Source organism: Oncorhynchus nerka, linkage group LG10, assembly GCF_034236695.1.
Source record: "Oncorhynchus nerka isolate Pitt River linkage group LG10, Oner_Uvic_2.0, whole genome shotgun sequence".
NCBI lineage: Eukaryota > Metazoa > Chordata > Actinopteri > Salmoniformes > Salmonidae > Oncorhynchus > Oncorhynchus nerka.
In genome coordinates this window covers 63,728,584-63,752,739 of record NC_088405.1, presented here as the reverse complement: position 1 = coordinate 63,752,739, position 24,156 = coordinate 63,728,584, and the positions used below count along the sequence as shown (strand labels likewise).

Here is a 24,156-nt window from a genome sequence, read left to right as displayed (position 1 = left end):
GCTAATGTTATAAGACGGAATCCTGAACCCCTTTCTCATTTGTGGCTCAAACAGTAATTCTAAGCCCTCAACCAAAACTGCTTCATTTCTAATGAATTTACCTTAAAACTAGTAACTCAATATGACCCCATTCATTATACAAATGACTCTCCCCCGAGGCTGATCAGACCTCAGAAGCCAGTCATGATAAGGTCAAAAGGCCATACCATATTAGACATAAAGATCCCTTTATCCTTACAATAGAAATAGTCACCTGTGTGAGCGTGCCCCCCACTCTAAAACCTAATGATAATTCCCTTGACTCAAATCAATAATCATAAGTTTTAAACATCATAAGTTTTAAACACGGATATGTTTACTTAAATGACCATGCTACCTTTAGATACAATTAACCCGATAACATTATTATCCAATGCATTACTTTTTCTCTCTGCCGCAAATGTCGTACATTTCACAGTGTAAGGAATCCGTAATTTAATCCCGATATTTAATAAATATGCATTCGCATTCTCTCATGGCTCCTTTAATTTACTTATTTTGGTTAACTCTCATCCGTTCGAACAAAGAGTTCTATCTAAAACCGCCAGAACACACTGTTCAAGTTTAATCAACCCCTAAAATTGACCATAACCAGTAAACAAATAACAAAACATTTTTATATCAAATTCTTAAAAGTTACTCAAACCCCGATACACACACTAACAGCCATACATTTTGCTCCGTTATCCCCAGTCCTGGTGACAAAAGTGTCTCGCTAGTGACGTCATCATCAAGCGCTCAACCTGCCAACTTCAGACTTCAAATGAATTGTAAATAATTCTTGTTCAATTAAACAAACCTAATTTATCACATCTGTTCAAATCCTGAATTATAATTTACCACCCCAACCAACATCTCTAAATTCGCCAATTTTATAAAAGCTTTTCGATGGGCATAAATCATAATTGTCTCTTTGTTATCATTTAGAATCCATTTTGCTCTAAATACCTGTCTCGTCTTTGACTTAGTATTTTAATTACAACTCTATTCCCAATACATTATTCACTTGTCTAATTACAAACTCAGACCAGCATTAGTGAGTGCACGCCTTAAAAATGCCTTGTCTCTGGGAACGTGGAAATCCCCTTAACCCAAACGTTTACTACAAAAACAAAACCTAATAATTATGATAATCCCCTCACATCGTTTGTTTTAAATCCCTTGAGGTATCATGTAACTTATTTTTCTATCTTCGAATTGTCGTCCCACAATATTTTTTTTTCCCTGTCATATACTCAAACCACTGTGATTACCGTGCACTGTCCCTTTAAGATAAGGCATTTTATTTGTTCCCCGCAATGAGAACGGAAATCAGATCATTTTTAGAATACGTTACTTTTTGTTCAATTTCACTGGCGTTACCTTAACCAAAAATCAATACTCGGAAAAACAATCACAACTTTTTACAATTAAACTATTCTTACCTAATTTATAGTCCAAAGCGTTGCACTATATAGCCCCATTGAGTGTCTAGCAATTCCGTTGCTGGCCATAGCCACAAATCTGCCTGCCTTTGTAAAATATATATTCCCTATTCAGATTGAGCTCAGTTCCAAATTCTAATCATCAGGGTAAACCCAACCGAACTTCTCAATTTACTATACCCTAACATTTAAACGTACCATGTTTTTGTGTTAAACTTCTCATATTCCAAATAGCCCGAAATTATCGTATCTCTCCGTTATCCCCTATTTAACTTTAGGTAACTCTCTCTTCTATGATACATTTATTTGAATACGACTCCCATCTCAATACATTATTCCACTAGATCATTTTGGGCGAAATAGCGTTTTACATCGAAATTGTCTCGCCATTATTTTTAATGACTTATTTTATCAATTCTATCTAGAACACATAATATCCGTTCAGTTATATCTTTTGAAAACACTGGCGACCGTATTTTTCAGGCAAAACATGCAAATAGGTCAATTACGATCTAAAAATCAATTTTAGTTAAAACGCCTCAGCCGGGAACCGAACCGTGGATTGTCGTTGGTGAGACTGCTGCGCTCACCACTCCCCTACTAGCACAATGGAATTGACTGAGACTCTCCGCAAATATACCCATTTTTACAGTTATCTGTATTGGTTACTCCGAAATCTAGATGCCTTTCTATATCATTTTTAAATTCTTTATGTGTGGCTTTCTACGAATTAGCAATTGACCGTTACTTAATTACTTAGTTTTTCTGTCTGGCTATGTGTATCTTTATTTGGATATTTCAGTAGTATTAGTTCAATAGGAACGATGATCAATATTTTTACAAGATTACCGTCCTATTTCCCAGTACCTTATTTAATATCCCGTCTTAATCTCGGGCGGCTGTGTTTCTCACGATTAAGTTTAGCTCTTTTATGGAAATCTTACCAATAGCTTTGACTTTTGAAAACAAATATTAGGTCTAACCTTAAGCCCAGGGTTTGTAAAGCCCTAGTTAAAATCTTATTTTCCGGTTGTGTCGGAGGGCTTTTAAAGAACGCTAATAATCGTTATCTCACGCCACTAATTGTTAAACTTCCCTCTCGCATGGAACTGTCATGTCTATAGATATGGCTTTTATCTAATTTCTTTAGATTTAAGTTACCCTCTCCTCCTTATTCGGCTAAACAATCCTTCCTTATCTGTCTTAATCTCTCATGATTAAGTTTAGCTCTTTTATGGAAATCTTACCAATAGTTTTGACTTTTGAAAACAAATATTAGGTCTAACCTTACAACCATAAGCCCAGGGTTTGTAAAGCCCTAGTTAAAATCTTATTTTCCGGTTGTGTCGGAGGGCTTTTAAAGAACGCTAATAATCGTTATCTCACGCCACTAATTGTTAAACTTCCCTCTCGCATGGAACTGTCATGTCTATAGATATGGCTTTTATCTAATTTCTTTAGATTTAAGTTACCCTCTCCTCCTTAGTTGAATCGGAACGGTGATCAATGCTGCCACTATTCCAGTTATCTTGCACATTCTTGCCGTCTCCCCACGCCTAGTATTTTTACAAGATCACCGTCCTATCCCCCAGTACCTATTTAATATCCCGTCTTAATCTCGGGCGTTTTTACCTCTCATGATTAAGTTTAGTTTATTTACGGTAGTGCACATTACCACAGGTTATTTTCGAACCTGCTTCAGTGTATATCGGTTATACAAAACCCAGTGTATGATGGTCATACATACCCTGTGGGAATAGCAAGGCCCCCATTATTGATGATTTCTGAAAATTTCAGAACATCAATTAAAGAGCTCAAATCCCCCCAGAATCGAGAATAAAGGCTACTTTACCTGCTGCCGGCTGGGAAAACATTGTTCGTTTGAATCTAGTCACCCTCTCTGTCCTCTGTGATAATACGCAGGCCTGTTTCAATTTTAACCTCAATTCAGAGGTCAGGTCTTTAGTAAAACGAGTCAAAAACTCGTCCGTGCACGTTTTCCAGCGTACTACCTCCAGGCACAGTGAGAGATATTTAGATCCGGCACTCGAAGGACCAAATTGATAGAGGAATTCTAAATTCCTTTATGTTTTATTGCCAAAACCAATTTCGCACTCGTTTCTAATTCATTAATGAGGTGTAAGTTCATTAATTATGCATGAAGTAGATCGAGACCAGTCTTAAAAGCCAGGTAAGAGCGTTTTATTCCAGAGAGTACTAACGCATACACATTTTTCCACAGGTTATAAACTGAACATGACATCATCAGTTTCCCACCCTCTCTCCGATTCTCACAAGAGCCCATTGTTTATTAGGTCTGGTACTATCTTCCTGCTCCTCCCATAAAACTACATTCCAACCACTAGCATCTCTCCACTAATGGAATCCAACCAAAACATTCTTATCTGTCTGAAAAGCTATCTCAACCCTCTCCCTTAAACTACCCAAGAGGCACAGACAATTAATTCGTTCTGCTTACATTTTCAGTAACAGCTTAACCAAAAACTCATACTTTTCATATCATAACATAATAGTATTAGAATAAATGGTTCTAATCAATAATGTATACATAATTAATCATTTCAACTATAATTTCCTCTAACAATTGATCTCACACGGTACTGTTCGGATGTGCGGCTGATCTAGTGTAATGGTACATTTGTGTACTGAATATTTTTTATATAAAGGTACAATCATCACACACAAAAACGGGTACGGTGAAGGTACATTTCTGGTTCCCAGAGTACAAACGTATTTTGTATACACTCAAGGGTGCACGAATGATTCTTGATGGTACTGATCTGTACCTTTTCTTGGCAGAAAAGCTACAAATTGACAAGGTATTGAAGAAAGGTACTTTAGATATTTGTACCCACCATAAGGTACAATGATGAATCCACCTGTGCCATCTTTTTGACACGATTTAAATATTGTAACAGAAGGGCCTCATTATATTGGAGGCGTGGTTTACTGGGGGCGTGGTTTTCAGTTAGTTATTTTTGAACACCCATGAGTGATAGTGCTGTATCAGTTTAAGTGGTCTATGTTTATGTAAAAGCGGCAACTTTTTGAGCGACCCGACCAAATTCACATAGAGAGGTCAGTTATAGATCTGTTATTCTCATTGAAAGGAAGTCTAAGAAGCGGTAGATCTTTTCTATGTGTGCTATTTCTATGCTTCCCGTTCTTACGTTTAGTTTTTGTACCTTTTACTTACGGTTTTACACACCAGCTTCATATAGCTGAAAATTTAATATTTTTGATTATTGAAATTATATTTCACAGTGGCATAGATGGTACAATAATTCTCTGCTTGTTTTGTCACATAAACTAAAATTAGAATTTTAGCATCCAGGAATTGGCGGAGCAATTTCTGCATATTGCACCTTTATTAAATAAAGTTTGAGGATGTCTGCTGCCATAAGGCTGACATAAGACCATTTGACAATAAAGAGCTATAATTAATATTGTAGTGACCTTAACCCAGCACTGAGTGAGTGACCTTCTCAAGAGGTACAGACCTATTTGTGTAATGTTAAGGTGTTGACTTGACAGTTGCTAGATTTACAGTAGAATCTTTCCACGACAGATTATTGTCAGACTAACATTCTGATGCCTCCTCATCAAGACTCACCTCTTAGGGCTAGGGGGCAGTGTTCGGAAGTTCGGATGAATGATGTGCCCAAAGTAAACTGCCTGTTACTCAGGCCCAGAAGCTAGAAGCTGGGATATGCATATAATTGGTAGCATTGGATAGAAAACACTCTGAAGTTTCTAAAACTGTTAAAATAATGTCTGTGAGTATAACAGAACTGATATGGCAGGTGAAAACCCAAGGAAAATACATCCGGAAAATGTTTTTTTGAGGTCACAGTCCATTTCAATGCTTGTCTATGGGATATTCAAAGGAATTCCTCACATATTGCAGTTCCTATGGCTTCCACTAGAAGCCTGTCTTTAGAAAGGGTTTCAGGCTTGTTTTTTGAAAAACTAACGAGTAGTTGTAGTTTTTCCAAGGTGTCTCTCATTAGAAATGTAGTCTTGTTGCGCGCGTGAATGAGGTGCGCACTCTTTGTTATTTATCTTCCCTATTGAACATACTATTCTCCATATTAAATTTGATTGTTTATTTAGATATTAGAGTACCTGAGGATTAATTATAAAGATAGTCTGACTTGTTTGGACGAACTTTACTGGTAACTTTTTAGATTAGTTTGTATGTATGTTGAACAAATGAATTACTGAATCAAGCGTGCCAACTAAACAGACATTTTTGGGATAGAAAGAAAGACTTTATCGACCAAAACAACAATTTGTTGTGTAGCTGGGACCCTTGGGATTGCAAACAGAGGAAGATCTTCAAAGGTAAGTTATTTATTTTATCGCTATTTGTTACTTTTGTGACGCCTGTGCTGGTTTGGAAAAGTATTTTGGTGTGGGGCGCTGTCCTCAGATAATCGCACGGTATGCTTTTGCCGTAAAGCCTTTTTAAAATCTGATAAAGCGGTTGGATTAACAAGAAGTTACATTTTTAAATGATGTAGGACACTTGTATGTTCATGAATGTTTAATATTAACATTTTGTCATTTGAATTTGGCGCACTCTAGCTTCACAGAATGTTGTCGATTTTGATCCCGGTAACGGGGTCCGTGCGCTATTAAGAAAAGACTTTGTGATATCTGAACTGCTTAATTTATTCACCTGAGCCTTTAGCCATTTACTTTCTATTGATAAACATTACTGTGTTAATACGCAGAGAGGACAAATGATGGGTTACAGTAGCATCTGTGTCAAGTTTAATGAGAGGCACCTGTGTTGTGAGAGTAGAACCAGAGAAGGATCTGTCACTGACCAGACCAGGTACTGCAGCACTCCATCCACAGTACTGAATCCAACAGGTGAGTTCTGCCCGCCTTTGATCTTTTAGACACCAATCTGGAGACCGTTATTGGATACTGGAAGGGAGAGTGTGCTGCTAATTCAGACACAAGACAGCTTGCAGAATACTTACATGATTGACTCATACATATACAGTTTATTGAGACTTATGCTATTGCCTTTGAGAAACACGTTCAAGAGGTTTAAATACAGGTCCATAGACTTGCATTTGTTTGGTTCTGCTTGACCATCTGTAGTGTATGAATAGTCCATTACTCAGAAGAAACTGTGTATAATGTGTGTGTGAATGCATACACAGCTGCCCACAATGATTTTAGCAGAAAATAGAGAATATATTTTACAATTGGTTGTAGAGTATTGTAAGATTTGGCATGTGTCGAATTCTTTGGAGTAGATATGGTGGAAATTACAAGATTAAGTTATAATGCTGTTATTGCATCAAATGGTTGTTTTATGCAACATAATAAGGGGTGGTTAGAACGCTCATCTGTGTGTGTTCTACTGAGGATGGGCCTCTGGAAGATTTACGATGTCTTTGGGTGATACCGCATTCCAGAGCATGAGTTAATGTTTCTGTTCTATAAGGTACCAGGGAGAGATGACTCCAGGGCCAGGCCTTGGTCTCTACACAATGACATACGGTCTGCTGTGAATTCTAAGTATCTTTCATACTGATCTTAACCTTGTGACCCATTTCATACATCTGTTGTTTGTCATGTAGACTGAAGGAGGATGGACTTTGCTATAAAATGCTGTGGCTCAAACCAGCTGGTTGAGTTCTCAGTGATCACCTCCAGGGGTGATTACCTATCACGGCAGATTTCCTCCTCTTCCTCTGAAGAGGTGAAACAAGGATCGGACCAATATGCGGCGTGGTAAGTGTCCATGGTTTTTAATGTGAAAAACTGAACATGAACACGTATACAAAATAACAAAGTGAACTGGCAACGAAACAGTCCCGTGTGGCACAAACACTGACACAGGAAACAATCACCCACAAAATACCCAAAGAACATGGCTGCCTAAATATGGTTCCCAATCAGAGACAACGATAAACACCTGCCTCTGATTGAAAACCAATCTAGGCAACCATAGACTTATATAAACACCTAGAATGAACACAACCCCATAAATCTACAAAAAACCCTAGACAGTACAAACACCCTAGACGAGACAAAAACCATACATCACCCATGTCACACCCTGGCCTAACCAAAATAATAAAGAAAACAAAGATAACTAAGGCCAGGGCGTGACAGTACCCCCAAAGGTGCGGACTCCCGGCCGCACACCTAAACCCATAGGGGAGGGTCTGGGTGGGTGTCTGTCCACGGTGGCGGCTCTGGCGCGAGACGTGGACCCAACTCCACCATAGTCTTAGTCCGCTTTTGTGGCATCCTAGGAACGGCGACCCTCGTCGCCAACCTAGGATTGGCAACCCTACTAAATGGCCCCACTGGACTGGAGGGGCAGCTCCGGACTGAGGGGCAGCTCCGGACTGAGGGGCAGCTCCGGACTGAAGGGCAGCTCCGGACTGGCTGACGACTCTGGCGGGTCCTGGCTGAATGGCGGCTCTGGCGGATCGGCTGAATGACGGCTCTGGCGGATCCTGGCTGAATGGCGGCTCTGGCAGATCCTGGCTGAATGGCGGCTCTGGCAGATCCTGGCTGAATGACGGCTCTGGCGGATCCTGGCAGACTGGCGGCTCTGGCTGCTCCTAGCAGACTGGCGGCTCTGGCGGATCGGCTGAATGATGGCTCTGGTGGATCCTGGCTGAATGGCGGCTCTGGCGGATTGGTCCTGTACTGGTGGGTGGTTCTGTAATGGCAGATTTCCTCCTCTGAAGAGGTGAAACAAGGGTCGGACCAATATGCGGCATGGTAAGTGTCCATGGTTTTTAATGTGAAAAACTGAACATGAACACGTATACAAAATAACAAAGTGAACTGGCAACGAAACAGTCCCGTGTGGCACAAACACTGACACAGGAAACAATCACCCACAAAATACCCAAAGAACATGGCTGCCTAAATATGGTTCCCAATCAGAGACAACGATAAACACCTGCCTCTGATTGAGAACCAATCTAGGCAACCATAGACTTATATAAACACCTAGAATGAACACAACCCCATAAATCTACAAAAAACCCTAGACAGTACAAACACCCTAGATGAGACAAAAACCATACATCACCCATGTCACACCCTGACCTAACCAAAATAATAAAGAAAACAAAGATAACTAAGGCCAGGGCGTGACATTACCGACCAGCTTCATTACTGCAGTAATTAAATAATAAAGTTGGATTGTTTTGAGGAAATCTAAAGGTCTCTCCTTTTGATTACAATAATTCCACCACACAGATCACATTACTTTTCCAGCGTCCTCACTTTGGGGTATCTCACTGCACCCTCATATGCCGTGTCTTGAAATATGCAGACAGACAGATTAAAAGCACATTTACATTGTAATACTACTACAGCCAAAGTTCTATCTCCGCCCATAATGTTTGGACTTTAAAGCATTCCCAGAAGGCATGGATTATTGAGTCATTGTTAGTTTTACACTTAAGACATGACTCTGCCGTTGTGCTGTAAAATTTGTGAATTTTGTCTCTTGTATAATAAATTCTATACATTAGTTTATACTGAATTAAGCATACATTTTCTTTATCATTTAGAGTCATAGAATTCAGTAACACTGGTTGCTAGTGACATGTTGGCCCATAAATTGTGTGTGAAGTCATGCTAAGAATATGAATGACTGACATAATCAAAGCTCTATATATTTTCCCCAGGGCTCTACTGAGTAATGCGATTTCTAGTTGGAAAAAACTTCTGTTCTGTACATACTATACCCAACCAATTAGCCAATGTCCATGTTCTTTGTTTCAATAGGTTGTTCAACTGGAAGCAGAGACCTGGACCATGACCACCAAGGGTGTGTTGACTTCCATGATTCTAAAACTGTACACTAGCCTATATGTAAAACATCACTCCTCCATCATGAGCAACAGCGGTATATCAACTCATAATGAGTGTGCTTGTGTGTTGTAGAAGTCAACAGAGTGCAGGTGGTTTGGACCATGAAGTTGCATACTTCCCTCAAGGGAGACGCCAGCTGGATCCATAGAGCGCCAGACCCTGATGAAGAGAAGGGGAAACCACGGTAACCCAGCCCAAACAAAAAGACACCCACTTTAACGTTTTAGGAGACAACAGAGACACATTTATCTCTGTTTAAGACATTAGCTAATCACCCCCCAACATCGGACACCCCCTGACTTCTGACACTATCTAGCGGTTAGAGGATTAAATCACCTCGAGCTCCACATTTAAATGGACTGGAAAATAATAGTACGTTTTGCGACTAAAGACACCCTTCTAGCCAGCTGAGCACCGATTTTCATTGCAATTTATGTAAGTTAAGTTAGGTTTTGATAGTTTTCAAAAAAGTTACATTTATATATATATATATACACACATTTTATGGGACACGCTGTACAGTCCTGGCCAAAAGTTGAGAATGACACAAATATTAATTTTCACAAAGTCTGCTGCCTCAGTTTGTATGATGGCAATTTGCATATACTCCAGAATGTTATGAAAAGTGATTAGATGAATTGCAATTCATTGCAAAGCCCCTCTTTGCCATGGAAATGAACTGAATCCCATTTCAGCCCTGCCACAAAAGGTGTCATGTCAGTGATTCTCTCGTTAACACAGGTGTGAGTGTTGACGAGGACAAGACTGGAGATCACTCTGTCATGCTGATTGAGTTTGAATAACAGACTGGAAGCTGTGGTGCTTGGAATCATTGTTCTTCCTCTGTCAACCATGGTTACCTGCAAGGAAACACATACCGTCATCATCGCTTTGCATAAAAAGGGCTTCACAAGCAAGGATATTGCTGCCAGTAAGATTGCACCTAAATCAACCATTTATCGGATCATCAAGAACTTCAAGGAGAGCGGTTCAATTGTTGTGAAGAAGGCTTCATGGCGCCCAAGAAGGTCCAGCAAGCGCCAGGACCGTCTCCTAAAGTTCATTCAGCTGCGGGATAGGGGCAACACCAGTACAGAGCTTTCTCAGTAATGGCAGCAGGCAGATGTGAGTGCATCTGCACACACAGTGAGACAAAGACTTTTGGAGGATGGCCTTGCTAGGCCAATTGTGCATCGCCCCACAGACCTCCCGGTCGCGGCCGGTTACGACAGAGCCTGGGCGTGAACCCGGAGTCTCTGATGGCACAGCTGGCGCTGCAGTACAGCGCCCTTATCCACTGCGCCACCCGGGAGGCCCGGCTCACTCACAATTTTGCATAAGAACATAGCCATGAATAAAGAATGGTACCAACACATCCTCCGAGAGCAACTCCCAACCATCCAGGAACAGTTTGGTGACGAACAATGCCTTTTCCAGCATGATGAAGAACCTTGCCTTAAGGCAAAAGTGATAACTAAGTGGCTCGGAGAACAAAACATCAATATTTTGGGTCCATGGCCAGGAAACTCCCCAGACCTTAATCCCATTGAGAACTTGTGGTCAATCCTCAAGAGGCAGGCGGACAAACAAAAACCCACAAATTCTGACAAACTTCAAGCATTGATTATGCAAGAATGGGCTGCCATCAGTCAGGATGTGGCCCAGAAGTTAATTGACAGCATGCCAGGGTGGATTGCAGAGGTCTTGAAAAAGATGGGCGAACACTGCAAATATTGACTCTTTGCATCAACTTCATGTAATTATCAATTAAAGCCTTTGACACTTATGAAATGCTTGTAATTATACTTCAGTATTCCATAGTAACATCTGACAAAAATATCTAAAGACACTGAAGCAGAAAACTTTGTGTAAATTAATATTTGTGTCATTCTCAAAACTTTTGGCCACCACTGTATATTGTAAAATTTGACTGCGTGACAGACCATACATCATTTAATATCAAACTTTTTACCTTTTTACCTTAACGGATTTCAGATAAGTAATTTTGTTGTATAACCTGAAGGCTAGCCAACTATCTAGTAAACACTTCGGATACAAGGTTGGTGTCTCTTTTTGTTGCAGGAATTAAATTCCTCTGTTTTAATACCCAATTAAAATCAAACACTCTGTCAATTCATAAGAATTTGTATGACCCTTATTTGTATGTCTTAAAGTCAACCAGCAGCGTTTATTCACGAGAGTACTGCTCCTTACACATTTTACCACAGGTTATAAACTGAAAATGACGTCAGCGTTTTCTAAATGTTCCGTCTCTTCTTGACACTGGTAGAAAGGCTCTATAGTTCTCAAGCCTTCCCACCTCGCCTAGAGCCAAGGTCAGCCTGTGTAGATAAGCATTCTAGCCAGTCTGGCGATATAGTTAATTCATTTCTACCAAGGAACAGACAGTCATTGTTCTAATTCTTGATTATATTTACACACATTATATTCAGTACTAGGATTAAAAAGAAAATTCATACATATACAGTAACATAATAGTATTCTGATTAGTACATATACAGTAACATAATAGTATTCTGATTAGTCAGTCCTGATTGAAATGTATACATAATTAGTCATCATTGATAAAAATTCCCTTAACACTTTTTAACAAAATTAAACGGATATATCTTGTAATTAAATAAAATCGTAAAGTGGCCAATAACTGGGACTGTATGCCGATAATAGGGGACAGTTTTCTTTTGCTAAACCGGTTATCAAAAAGCTGCTAGTAGTAGTATTTCCACTGAAATGTCAAACATGCTAATTGCTAACCCATTAGCTAACATTTTTACAACACCAATAATCACAAAATATTGATGGCTTGATCACAAGATAATACTGTTGTAGGTAACATATTTCTTAAACGCTGTTCAATTTTCCGATAATAGGGGGTGCTACGCTAGTGATTTATTGAAAGTATTAATCTCGATTAACAGTTGAGTCTGATTTTACATTAATGGCGCTGGTCTCTTAGTCTATTGGTCTACTAACATTCCCCACCCCCCACAATTTTTCTCTCTCAAGTGAGCCAGAACTTCCAAAGATCCCCGCTGGTCTCTCTTCAGCTGAATCCAGCCCTCTTACCTGTCCTACTTTACACAACCCCCACAGCCCTACAGTGATACCAGATGTTTACCCACTGATCCCCGAGTCAATTACCCTTGCCTGTCAGGCACATTAAAGGTGCTACATGAAGGAGGTTTTAGAATTTTTGCATTGTAATTTCAGAAAATGACTTACCTGCCAGTGTTGTGATTGTCTGTGATATTTACCTATTGATTTCTCTCACCGGGCCAGCTTCTGTTGTCAAAATGGGAAAGTTGTTTTGACTTTGCGTCTGTGATATTTACCTATTGATTTATCCCACCGGGCCGGCTTCTGTTGTCAAAATGGGAAAGCTGTGGCTGTGTAATCTAGTGGGAACACGGGCAAGCGGCCAATGTAGAAATCGCCCTGTCATTTCTTGTTTGCAAAAATTCTACACTGTTCGCTCAATTGCAGGTTATGTGAGAAAACAAGCACTGAATAGTGTAGGGAATCTAAATCGCTGTAATAATCAAAAATATCATTTTTTACAGCTGTTAGAAGCTGGTGGACCAAAACCGAAAGTAAAAGGCTCAAGCGCGAGTGTCCAGAGATTTGTTTTGAATACTGTTGCAATTCCCGTCTTCCACATAGCAGAGAAATTCAGAAAATTCTGTATACAGTTGAAGTCGGAAGTTTACATACACTTAGGTTGTGTTGGTGTTTCATACTGGAGAGGGAATGCAAAACAACGACGCTGGACAGAGTGGAATCAGGTGTATCAAAAAGGCCGTTTATTGGTCAAAGATATCTTGTCCTGCCGTTTATCGTGCACGGACCTAAGCAATGCGACTCTGTGAAGAGTCAGAATAATTAGGCAGCTCAGCCAGAGTTTACAGCAGAATGTATACACAGAATAATGTAGGTGGAGTCTCGTCGTGTTGCTCTTCTGACTGGTCCTGAAGAGTTGGAGGCGGGCCTTGCTCTAGCCAGAGCGGGCCCCATTGGTGCACAGCAAAGTCCTTTGCTCTTGGCACCCGACCAGTAGGGGGGGTAGAGTGTGTGTGTACAGTGCTCATGAAATGTATGGGTGTCAAGGGAACGTGGATATTGGTAATGTCTGCTTTAGGCTCAGGTGTTTCCTGTCTTTGCAGGAGTGCATGCAGGGTTCAATGTCAGTGAGATAGCTTGGCACTTCTAAGCTCGTTATTGTTGCAGGCTGCTCTTTGTAGTTTTACAGGGGAGTATATTTGCGTGATGGTAGCTGTGTGTCCTTCGGATAATCATGTTATTGCACACAGGCTCTAGACTTGACTGAGGACACTGGGCCCAGAGTTATCTGAGGGCATCCGGTTTAATCAGAGCTTTGGTCTGCTAGTAACGCTTTATATTAGATTATTTATATAACAGTTGGAGTCATTAAAACTCGTTTTTCACCCACTCCACAAATGTCTTGTTAACAAACTATAGTTTTGGCAAGTCGGTTAGGACATCTACTTTGTGCATGACACAAGTAATTTTTCCAACAATTGTTTACAGACAGATTATTTCACTTATAATTCACTGTATCACAATTCCAGTGAGTCAGAAGTTTACATACACTAAGTTGACTGCCTTTAAACAGCTTGAAAAAAAAAGATGTCATGGCTTTAGAAGCTTCTAATAGGCTAATTAACATAATTTGAGTCAATTGGTGTACCTGTGGATGTATTTCAAGGCCTACCTTCAAACTCAGTGCCTCTTTCCTTGACATCATGAGAAAATCAAAAGAAATCAGCCAAAATATTGTGGACTTCCACAAGTCAGGTTCATCCTTGGGAGCAATTTCCAAACACCTGAAGGTACCACATTCATCTGTACAAACAATAGTACTCAAGTAAAAACACCATGGGACCACGCAGCCATCATACCTCTCAGGAAGAAGACGCATTCTGTCTCCTAGAGATGAATGTACTTTGGTGTGAAAAGTGCAAATCAATCCCAGAACAACAGCAAAGGACCTTATAAAGATGCTGGAGGAAACAGGTACAAAATTATCTATATCTACTGTAAAACGAGTCCTATATCGACATAACCTGAAAGGCCACTCAGCAAGGAAGAAGCCACTGCTCCAAAACCGCCATAAAAAAGCCAGACTACGATTTGCAACTGCACATGGGGACAAAGATCGTACTTTTTGGAGAAATGTCATCTGGTCTGATGAAACAAAAATAGAACTGTTTGGCCATCATGACCATCGTTATGTTTGGAGGAAAAAGGGGGAGGCTTGCAAGCCGAAGAACACCATCCCAACCGTGAAGCACTGGGGTGGCAGCATCATGTTGTGGGGGTGCTTTGCTGCAGGAGGGACTGGTGCACTTCACAAAATAGATGGCATCATGAGAATAAAAACTATGTGGATATATTGAAGCAACATCTCAAGACATCAGTCAGGAAGTTAAAGCTTGGTCGCAAATTGGTCTTCCAAATGGACAATGACCCCAAGCATACTTCCAAAGTTGTGGCAAAATGGCTTAAGGACAACGAAGTCAAGGAGTGGCCATCACAAAGCCCTGACCTCAATCCCATAGAAAGTTTGTGGGCAGAACTGAAAAAGCGTGTTCGAGCAAGGAGGCCTACAAACCTGACTCAGTTACACCAGCTCTGTCTGGAGGAATGGGCCAAAATCCACCCAAGCTTGTGGAAGGCTACCCAAAACATTTGACCCAAGTTAAACAATTTAAAGGCAATGCTACCAAATACTAATTGAGTGTATGTAAACTTCTGACCCACTGGGAATGTGATGAAAGAAATAAAAGCTTAAATAAATAATTCTCTCTACTATTATTCTGACATTTCACATTCTTAAAATAAAGTCGTAATCCTAACTGACCTAAAACAGGGATTTTTACTGGAATTAAATGTCAGGAATTGTGGTAAACTGAGTTTAAATGTATTTGGCTAAGGTGTGTGTAAACGTCTGACTTCAACTGTACATTTACACTTTAACAATTTGAAATAGTTTTATTCATGAGTTTTTTTGAAGAATGTCAACAAAATAAGGTCCGCCAAAGATAAAATGCATTTATATGAATGCTGTTAAGTAGAGAAATTGTCTGTTCAGTCGGAAATTAATATCCAACTCGTCAGTGACAACTGTGTGGATTTTGTGACAGCAACGATGTGAGCTAATTACAGTATTATAGACACTATGTCCTGGAATTTCTTGTGCTCTTCCATGTAGAAGAACCCTTTACCTTTTAACTACTCTTGTGTAGCTTGTGAGCAATACATGTTACATGTGCGTGTGCGTAGCTCAAAACATTCTGACCCTACAGATGTTTTTGTAAAAAACAATCCAGGCCCCTTCAGGATCCACCCTTGTCTCACAAACACAGCTCTAGCGTGGCCCCCGTTAATCTCAAAGACCAATAAATAGACTAATCCAATAGTACAACTCAGAAGCCTGTAGCTCAAACACACAATGTTTAAAAGGGGTTAGAAGTTTCTAATCAAGCCAGCTTGATAGTTGGACTCATTGGGTTAGGTTATTTGATACATACTTACGTAATTTTATTTAACTAGGCAAGTCAGTTAAGAAAAAAATATTATTTACAATGACGGCATACCCCGGCCAAACCCTAACAACACTCTGCCAATTGTGCACCGCCATATGGGACTCCTAATCACAGCCGGTTGTGACATAGCCTGGAATCAAACCAGGGTCTGTAGTGACGCCTCTAGCACTGAGATGCAGTGCCTTAGACCGCTGTGCCACTCGGGAGCCCAAGTGTATACATACATACACTCGCTCACTCTCTCTTTCTCGAGCGGAACATTTCCTTTTTCCAGTGCGGGGTTTACAGTAAGGCCTTGGGGGACGTGATGACCGCCATGTTTCTACATGGGAGAGTGATCCACTGTGATGGCAGCTTTACTAAAACCATGTAGGCCCCAGGACTTCTCATCACCTTGGAACAGAGGGCACAACAGTGTCACCCCTGGAACATGGTCACCAAAACAACCATTCTGACAGAGTACTTGCTAACTTTGTGTTTGAAGGTTTTTTGTATGCGTTATATTTCCAAAGTTATCGTCAGTTCTTGTTTTCTTCGCTGACACTGAACGTATTTTTTTGTTAATCAGTGTAGATAAAGGGGAGGAGACAGGTTAAAGAAGGAATTTTACAAGTCTTGAGACATGGATTGTTTATGTGAGCCATTCAGAAGGTGAATGGGCAAGACAAAAGATTGAAGTGCCTTTGAACAAGGTATGGTAAGTGCCAGGCACACCGGTTTGAGTGTGTCAAGAACTGCAATGCTGTTGAGTTTTTCACGCTCAATAGTTTCCCATGTGTATCAAGAATGGTCCACCACCCAGAGGAAATCCAGGCAACTTGACACAACTGTGGGAAGCATTGGAGTCAACATGGGCCATCATCCCTGTGGAATGCTTGACACCTTGTAGTCCACGCCCCAACGAAATGAGGTTAACATGGGCCATCATCCCTGTGGAATGCTTGACACCTTGTAGTCCACGCCCCAACGAAATGAGGTTAACATGGGCCATCATCCCTGTGGAATGCTTGACACCTTGTAGTCCATGTTCCAACGAAATTAGGCTGTTCTGAGGGCAACTTAATATTAGGAAGGTGTTCCTGATGTTTTGAATACTCATTGTATATCTGTAATAACAAAAACACATGTAAATAGTTTGACAGTTTCCATCATTTATGTCAACATATTTGAACTGTGAATAAAATATGAATAACATTTTACTGCTGTAATAATATTGCTGTGCATTATATTACCCAAATGGACAACCTTGTTTTACAATGACAATGAAATGAAGCACAATATTTTAATACCTTGGGTTTAAAATGGCTTTGATTAAGTTTAATTGCTCAATTCAAAATCAACACAGCAACCCTGTGGTTTAAAAGCAGAGAGCATTAATACATGTGGAGAATGAAAACGAGTTATCTTAGAACTTTAGCACCTCCACAGAATTGGGTTTCCTTTCACCCTCCACACGGTAATCATTTAAAAGGACAAACAATACATACTTATACATCAGGAGTGAGTGCAAAAAAAGATGCCATAAGTCCTTTGACACACTTAGACAAGAGAGACTCTCACATTTCACTTGAATGTACAGCACTTTGGCACATTCAGTTGTTTGCTTTGGTTACAGTAACGGACAGCTCATTTACATACACAATCTAAAGCAAAAGCAGCTATATCATGTTCACTATCTATATAGATATCAGTAAGCGAGGGGAGTGGGGTGTAATTCTTAGTTCTGATAAGCATGGAGAGCAGTCATCTCTTTCAGTCACTCAGATTTAGAGGGCTGAATGGAGTCCACATAACACAATCTGACAATCATGTCAGGGACACTTTATAAAAGCAAAAAAAAGTATAATTACAAACCAAAACCAGAGACGCTACATCCAATGTAAAAGAAAATGAGCAACAGACATCAGAGAGTCATCTTCCTGGACTGAGAACCGAGGGGATAAGACTGGTGAGCAGGAGGATGGGAGGGGCTCGAAGTTATGATGACCAGGGGGAGGGGCTTGAAGTTATGATGCCCAGGAGTTCTATTCATCTCTTAGGCTGTTGTTGAAGTGATAAATCAGATGGTCAAGATGAACCATGTGTCAGTTAGCAGAGCCCCCCAGGGAAGCAGCCAGCAGTAGGTAGGGGAATCAGGCTGCAGGCGTGTCTGAGGGGATGGATGAATGTTCAGTAGTGTGATGTGTAACGGCTCTCCTCAGGCCCAGTCTATGGGCGGATGAAGACGTGACAGGGCACCGTTTTTAACAGCGCAGCCCTTTTCTGCCCAGGAACCGCAGCACTGCATAGTTATAGGTGGTAGCTACCACATACAGAAACTAAAGAGAGAGAAAGATGGAGAGAGAGAAGGAGAGCAGGACAAAAGAGAAGAGTTTTAAAACATTAAAAAAAAGGTTTTCACAAAAGTGCAGCTGCATTCAGACGACATGTCAATTATTCAATAGCCTATAGGGCATCACAAGATTATCTCTTTTTTTGTGTGCACACATTTATCACTTGCTTAGGTGCCCCTACAGTAGGCCTATAGAATACTCTAAGTCAGTTCTCGAGGGATTGGTTCACTTTTCTATTACGACCTAGCTGGTCTTATCACCTTAATCATTGTTTAAAATCAATAAATATTTACTGTGCTGATGGACAGTATGATAAGATTGTTCTATTTCTCTGAATTGTATTTTTCTCTGCCAAAGAACCTTAAAATGAACCCCCATACCTATCTGGTGGTATGCCTAAAACTAACCCAGTTGGAGCTGCAAAATCAAGTCATACTCTGAACCTAAACAAAGACGGTGACAAACCCCATAGACTCATAAGTCTGGGTGGACATTCTTACTCACCAGAGCCAAGAGAGCAATCCCTGCACCAGCAAAGGCAGCGATGTATAGGTCATAGGTGACAAAGAACTGCAGAGAGAAAAAAAGGTTTCTTAAATAGTAATGCATTGTACATTCATTTGCTATTCAGAATAATCATTTAGCTGTGTGTTTTGTGGGTTTATGAAAGGTTAACCCAGAAACACACTAATTCTTTCAAAGTAGTTTTAAGACAACGCAAACAGTAACTCACCTCTTTTGTTTTGCAAATGGATGCCAAGGTCATTCCACAAGCTTTCCCTGGCATTGCATTCCAGGGCAGCAGACCTAATGAGAAGCTTGTCTCATTAATGTGAAATTAAAAACTGTACATTTTAAATGTAAAAAATAAATAAAATAAATACTAACATACGGTGGCCCGGCTAGCTCAATCATAAGCTAAACGTACCATACTGCCGAGCATCCATGCAGATCCAGCCGTGCTGGTTGATGCTGGGTGTCGTCTCAGCCAGGATGTTGATGTTGTGGCAGGTCTGTGCCATATTAAAGAAGAAGAAGACAGGTATGGCTGTGAAGGCAAACACCGCCAGCCAGATCACTGCCAGGACGTATGTCACAATGATGAACTGTGGAGCAGCAAGCAGAGCCGGTCACAGGAAGTTATTGGTCAAACTCCAGGGGGGATACAGGATGTGACACAACATGTCCTATAAGGCTTCATTACTGCAGTCATACAACACTATAGGAGGGTAAATACTCTAACAGGAGCCTAATATCCCTGAAGCAATACAACAGGGATTCATGGATAATTAACTTATGGATAATTATCTATAAATTGTTTATGGATTTATTCTCAACCAGTGGGTAGATTACAAACTAGAGTAGGCTATAGTGCCAATATTCTTTTAGCAACCTAAGAAGGAGGTGATGTCATTCCCTCTCTCTCTCCTCCCTTCCTCCCTCCTCACCGTCAGACTAAGGCAGCGGCCACATCTGGTGCTCCGGAACTCTCCGAAGGTCTGCTTGACAGCGCTGGTGGTGTAGAATCCCTCAGCCAGCAGCAGGATGCAGTAGAGGAAGAAGAAAGAAGCCAGGCCATAGATCACGAACTGGAAGTACTTGATACTGGGAGACAAGGACAGGTCATAATAAGGAAAGATCAGAGATTCCATGGTGACAAAAGGTGCTGTTGAGAGGTGTTTTCTCTTAACCTATCTTAAGGAAGGGTTACCAATAGTACTACTACTGCTGCAAGAGCCTTTGCATTTCTGTTGCTTGATTTGCACAACCTATCTATAAATACAAACAATTAAATTAGGTTATTGCACTTAAACAGAAAAGTTTTAAGGAGTCACTCACAACGAGGCCAGGATAACATAGTCTTGTATGTTACGAGCGAAGTAAGTCTCGACGAGCACCTCGGTGTTTGCCAGTGCCTCGTGCCCGCAGCCACAGAACAGTGCCATGCCGGTGAAGCAGAGCAGAGTGGAAACCAGGGAGGGGTAGGGCACTGCCCCCAGGCATCGGATACAGCAATCATAACAACCTGGTGAGGGGGCATAATACATCAACACACTGGCGGCACACACCAACACACAGCAACACACACCAACACACACCAACACACACCAACACACAGCACATCTACGACACAGTCCAGACATCTCTCAGTCACCCTGCTTGGGGAGCTGTTAAACAGAAAGACTCCACTGCTTCTGCCACAATTCCAACAACACCCACTATCAACTTCCATCAACAGGCATGAAAGCAACAGAACAATTACAGCGAAAAACAACAGCGAAACCAAGTGCAGTGTATCCAATCAAACAATGTTAAAGTGTCTATACAAAACCAGCCGCCACTGACTTCACAGCATTCTCTTACACTTCCTCCAACGTAAGCTGTGCTGGGGAAGCAGATAACAAACATCCAGACTGTTAATGGCTGTATTGATATAGGAATCAGAGAAAGAGATGCACCTAGGGCTTTGCAAAGCCAAGGCTGTCTGACCGGAAACATCTGTTCCTTTCGATCTTGTGCTCCTCAACAACAAGCAAAGAGTTTATGAATCAGTGATGCTAAAGGCTCAGCTGCAGGATATTTTAACCAAAAAACTGCTCTGTCTGCAATGGTTTCATCCGTGTGTAAAAGCTCCTCAGCTCCAGCCAACGCCTCACAGCTCAGCCCCTCTACTCTCCAGAGTTCATCCCTCTTTCTCCACCAACCGCCATCCACCACAGGCGTCACCAGGACAGGAGGGAGGGGAGAGAGAGGAGAGAAAGGAGAGGGCACTGAAGGATGGGTTCCAGGGGCCATGAGAGAGAGCCTGTCTTTGTGGCGGGAGACACAATGCCCTTTGTCTTAGCTAGGAGTGGAGGAGAACAAAGGCCAGCGATGTCAAACAAACAAAGACCACACTAGCACCACCACACACACACCAACAATCTAATAAACAAGCCATGAGCATCTGGGCGGGTGGGGCGGGGGTCAGGGGAGTTTCTCCACCACCAGGATTCTCACAGTATCACTGGCAATGTCAGTACTATGCGCCCAAGCCAGCCTACGGCTACAGCTGGCTGGGACTGGTACCACGGCACTGAATGAGTTTCTATGTCAGCAGGGGTGGGGACCGTAGTTCAAGTGTTCAAGGGTGGGAGGAAGCACAATAAATGGGAGCGGGAACTGAAATATCTTCACAACAACAACCATGTTGCTCATTAAAGTTGTATGATCTATAAACCCCATTCGGGAAGGGCAAACAGTGTCATGATCATACATAATAAATGATTGAGCTGCGGCAAATGTTCCACGCAGACTAAACATTCCTGTAATCTTAAGGTTTGTGTGATTTTAGTGGGTAGGAATGAACAGAGGATATAAATGAAACAAACTGTCATTTAAATAAAAACAGAAACTGCTTGGAGGTTGTTTGAGTCTCTGGAAACTATATAGGCCACAGACACCCCCTCTTCAGCTGTGCTCTGAAACACCAGTTAAAATGACAAATGTGCCATGATAATCCATGAATAAAATCACAGCACAGACATTACCAGAATGCATTGAAGGTTCATACCAAGCCAAGTCTTTACTGCATACTAAATCTGAATTAACTTTAGTGTAGAGAAAGTATTTTTTTTGACGGAATAGTAGTGATGGAAGAATAGCCGGCTTAAACTTGGCTCCAGAGTCAGATGGAAGGCGTGTAACAAAGGATTTCATGCAAATTTGCTAATTATGCCCTGCACAGTGTGGGAGTGTGAAAGCCTTTGACACGATCGACCTTGCATGACCTCTGTGCTGCCTACGCTGGTCATCTGTCTATCTGAACCCTAATTAGGTCAAGCCACCTTTCAGAAAACGTTTCACAGATATAAGCTGTGTGAGAGAGGTGGTTTGATTAACATTTGAACATAATTGATATATGGTTATATTGCATTTATTTGAATAACATGTTTTATGTTCAAGAAATGTCAATTAAAATGAGTAACGAGTATCAATAAGCTTGGCTGATCAAAACGTTCAAAACTGACTGTTTAGTCTAGAATACTACACATGTATTCCTTTATCTATGTGTTACCTGGAATCACATTCTATCAATCCTGCCTACGCTTCCAAAGTGGCGATATTACCAATGTTGTGTTATAATATGAATAACCCATGAGGTACCCACAAGTGGACATCATAATAGTATCAGACAATCATATAATACAATCAACTTGCAATAAAACCAGTATTTATCACAATATTAATTGTGCTTCATATTATTCATATTATTCTCCAGTGAAGGAACACAAACTTCTCAGAAAAATTATATTTCAAAAGTAGATTAATCATATTCCACAGACCAACTTTTAAGATATGAATAGAAAATATGAAAAGACTCATTAGATGACCACTTACCCATGTTCAGAGAGAAATATGGGGTTATTGAGGTTTGGCTTGGCGGCTTTGTGACTGTGATATGAGAAGTTATTCCCCACCACTCCTATATGAATCTGACTTGCGCTTTTGTCTAACCAACAATAGACAGACCACCAGCTCACAGAGCCAGATCTTAAAGACACAAAGTCCCTTTTCAGCCATCGACCATCACTAATAGAGCCCTGGGTTCAACATTAGGGACAGTGCAGGGTTCAAAGGCCTTAATGAGTTTACACTTGCATTTCAATCACTCTCATGCATACCAAGTTCACACACAACACAAAGACTCTTTGAACAATTGTATTAGTATAATATATAATTTCCCAATGTTTTTGAGCATACAATATAGCTCACTATTTGAATTATTTTATACAGTCATTATTGCTCATCTTTATCAAGGGTGTCAATAATTTCAGACCCCACTGTAAGCGTGATCATCATGTGTGCTGGATGCCTGTTGGAAATGTATTCAGTTTGTGGGCCGCTGCATGGCCAGTTCATTCTCTCTCATTGGCCAGGCTATTCATGGTCTGCATAGTATCTGTGCTGCCTGTCTGAGGCACGTAAAGGTCGCCATATGGTCAGTTAAAGCAGACGCTGGCTGGTGGGTGCGTTTGACTCTTCAGAAAACATAGAGATATGAAGAATATACAGACAAAGGAGCAAAACAAAAAGCAGACCATGTAAATGCCACTGGACTGACATTGAGGAAGTAGACTAACAAGGGGACATTGAGGGCTGGGTCCAGCTGCTGCTCTCCCTTCATCACTGACGCAGTTGATGTCAAAGCCCTTACAATGTTCCCAGTGTGCAGCTGGAGCAAACACCACACTGTCTTTTTGGAGTGTGCCTGTACCCTCTTATCTTCCTTGGCTTTCCTCCTTTACAGCCCATGACCATCATACGGCTACAAATGTATCATAATAACATCTGATCTCCACTGGGCCCAGTCAAAATGGACTATTGCCCTGCCGATGCCCAAAATCGAAGATTCATATTTTTCTTGGTTTGCGGTTGAATAATCCTGTATGTAATACAATTGAATAAGATTGACCATCTAGCCACATCTGACTCATTATAAAGATGATGTATTATTTTGACAAGACGACCACTCCGTTCCAAACAAATCTTTAAAAATAAGCCCATTGATATTAATCTACGATTGTATCCAGGAAAGCCAGGTGATAGTAACTCTAAGAGGGATGTGTATTCTCCCAGAATAACACTGTGAAGCCCATTACATTCAAAAGAGCCTCTTATAGTAATGCTTGAAAACATGTTATGCTCCAAAATCGGTGTTTTCTGTAAATGGGATGAAGCGCATGGGGGAAATTCAGCTTGCTTAGTCTGCAATTGTTTGTATAAACTATGTCAATACCTTCATATTCATATAAACAAACAAACAATTTTTTTAAAAAGTGCTGGTCTAAGTTTATTGTGTACAAACAAGCCAAGCCAATGGAAACACATCAGTTGGTTAGAGTATGT

The 24,156-nt window shown here is 40.9% G+C and overlaps 1 protein-coding gene across 2 annotated transcripts; it reads right to left on the bottom strand.

Annotated features, from left to right (window-relative positions):
- Positions 1-17,065: 17,065 nt before the first annotated feature.
- Positions 17,066-22,754, bottom strand: LOC115135809 (myelin proteolipid protein). Of its 2 annotated transcripts, none has more exons than XM_029670911.2 (7): positions 22,648-22,754; positions 20,107-20,293; positions 19,716-19,872; positions 19,196-19,373; positions 19,001-19,074; positions 18,772-18,837; positions 17,066-18,252 (listed from the first exon to the last, which is right to left on the bottom strand). In XM_029670911.2, exons 1-7 carry the CDS (start codon positions 22,649-22,651, stop codon positions 18,178-18,180), a joined length of 741 nt encoding a protein of 246 aa, XP_029526771.1. In that variant the 5' UTR covers positions 22,652-22,754; the 3' UTR covers positions 17,066-18,177. The 2 variants fall into 2 exon arrangements, with proteins under 2 accessions (XP_029526771.1, XP_029526770.1); XM_029670910.2 differs by lacking the exon at positions 22,648-22,754 and adding an exon at positions 20,727-20,986.
- Between the last annotated feature and the right edge of the window lie 1,402 nt (positions 22,755-24,156).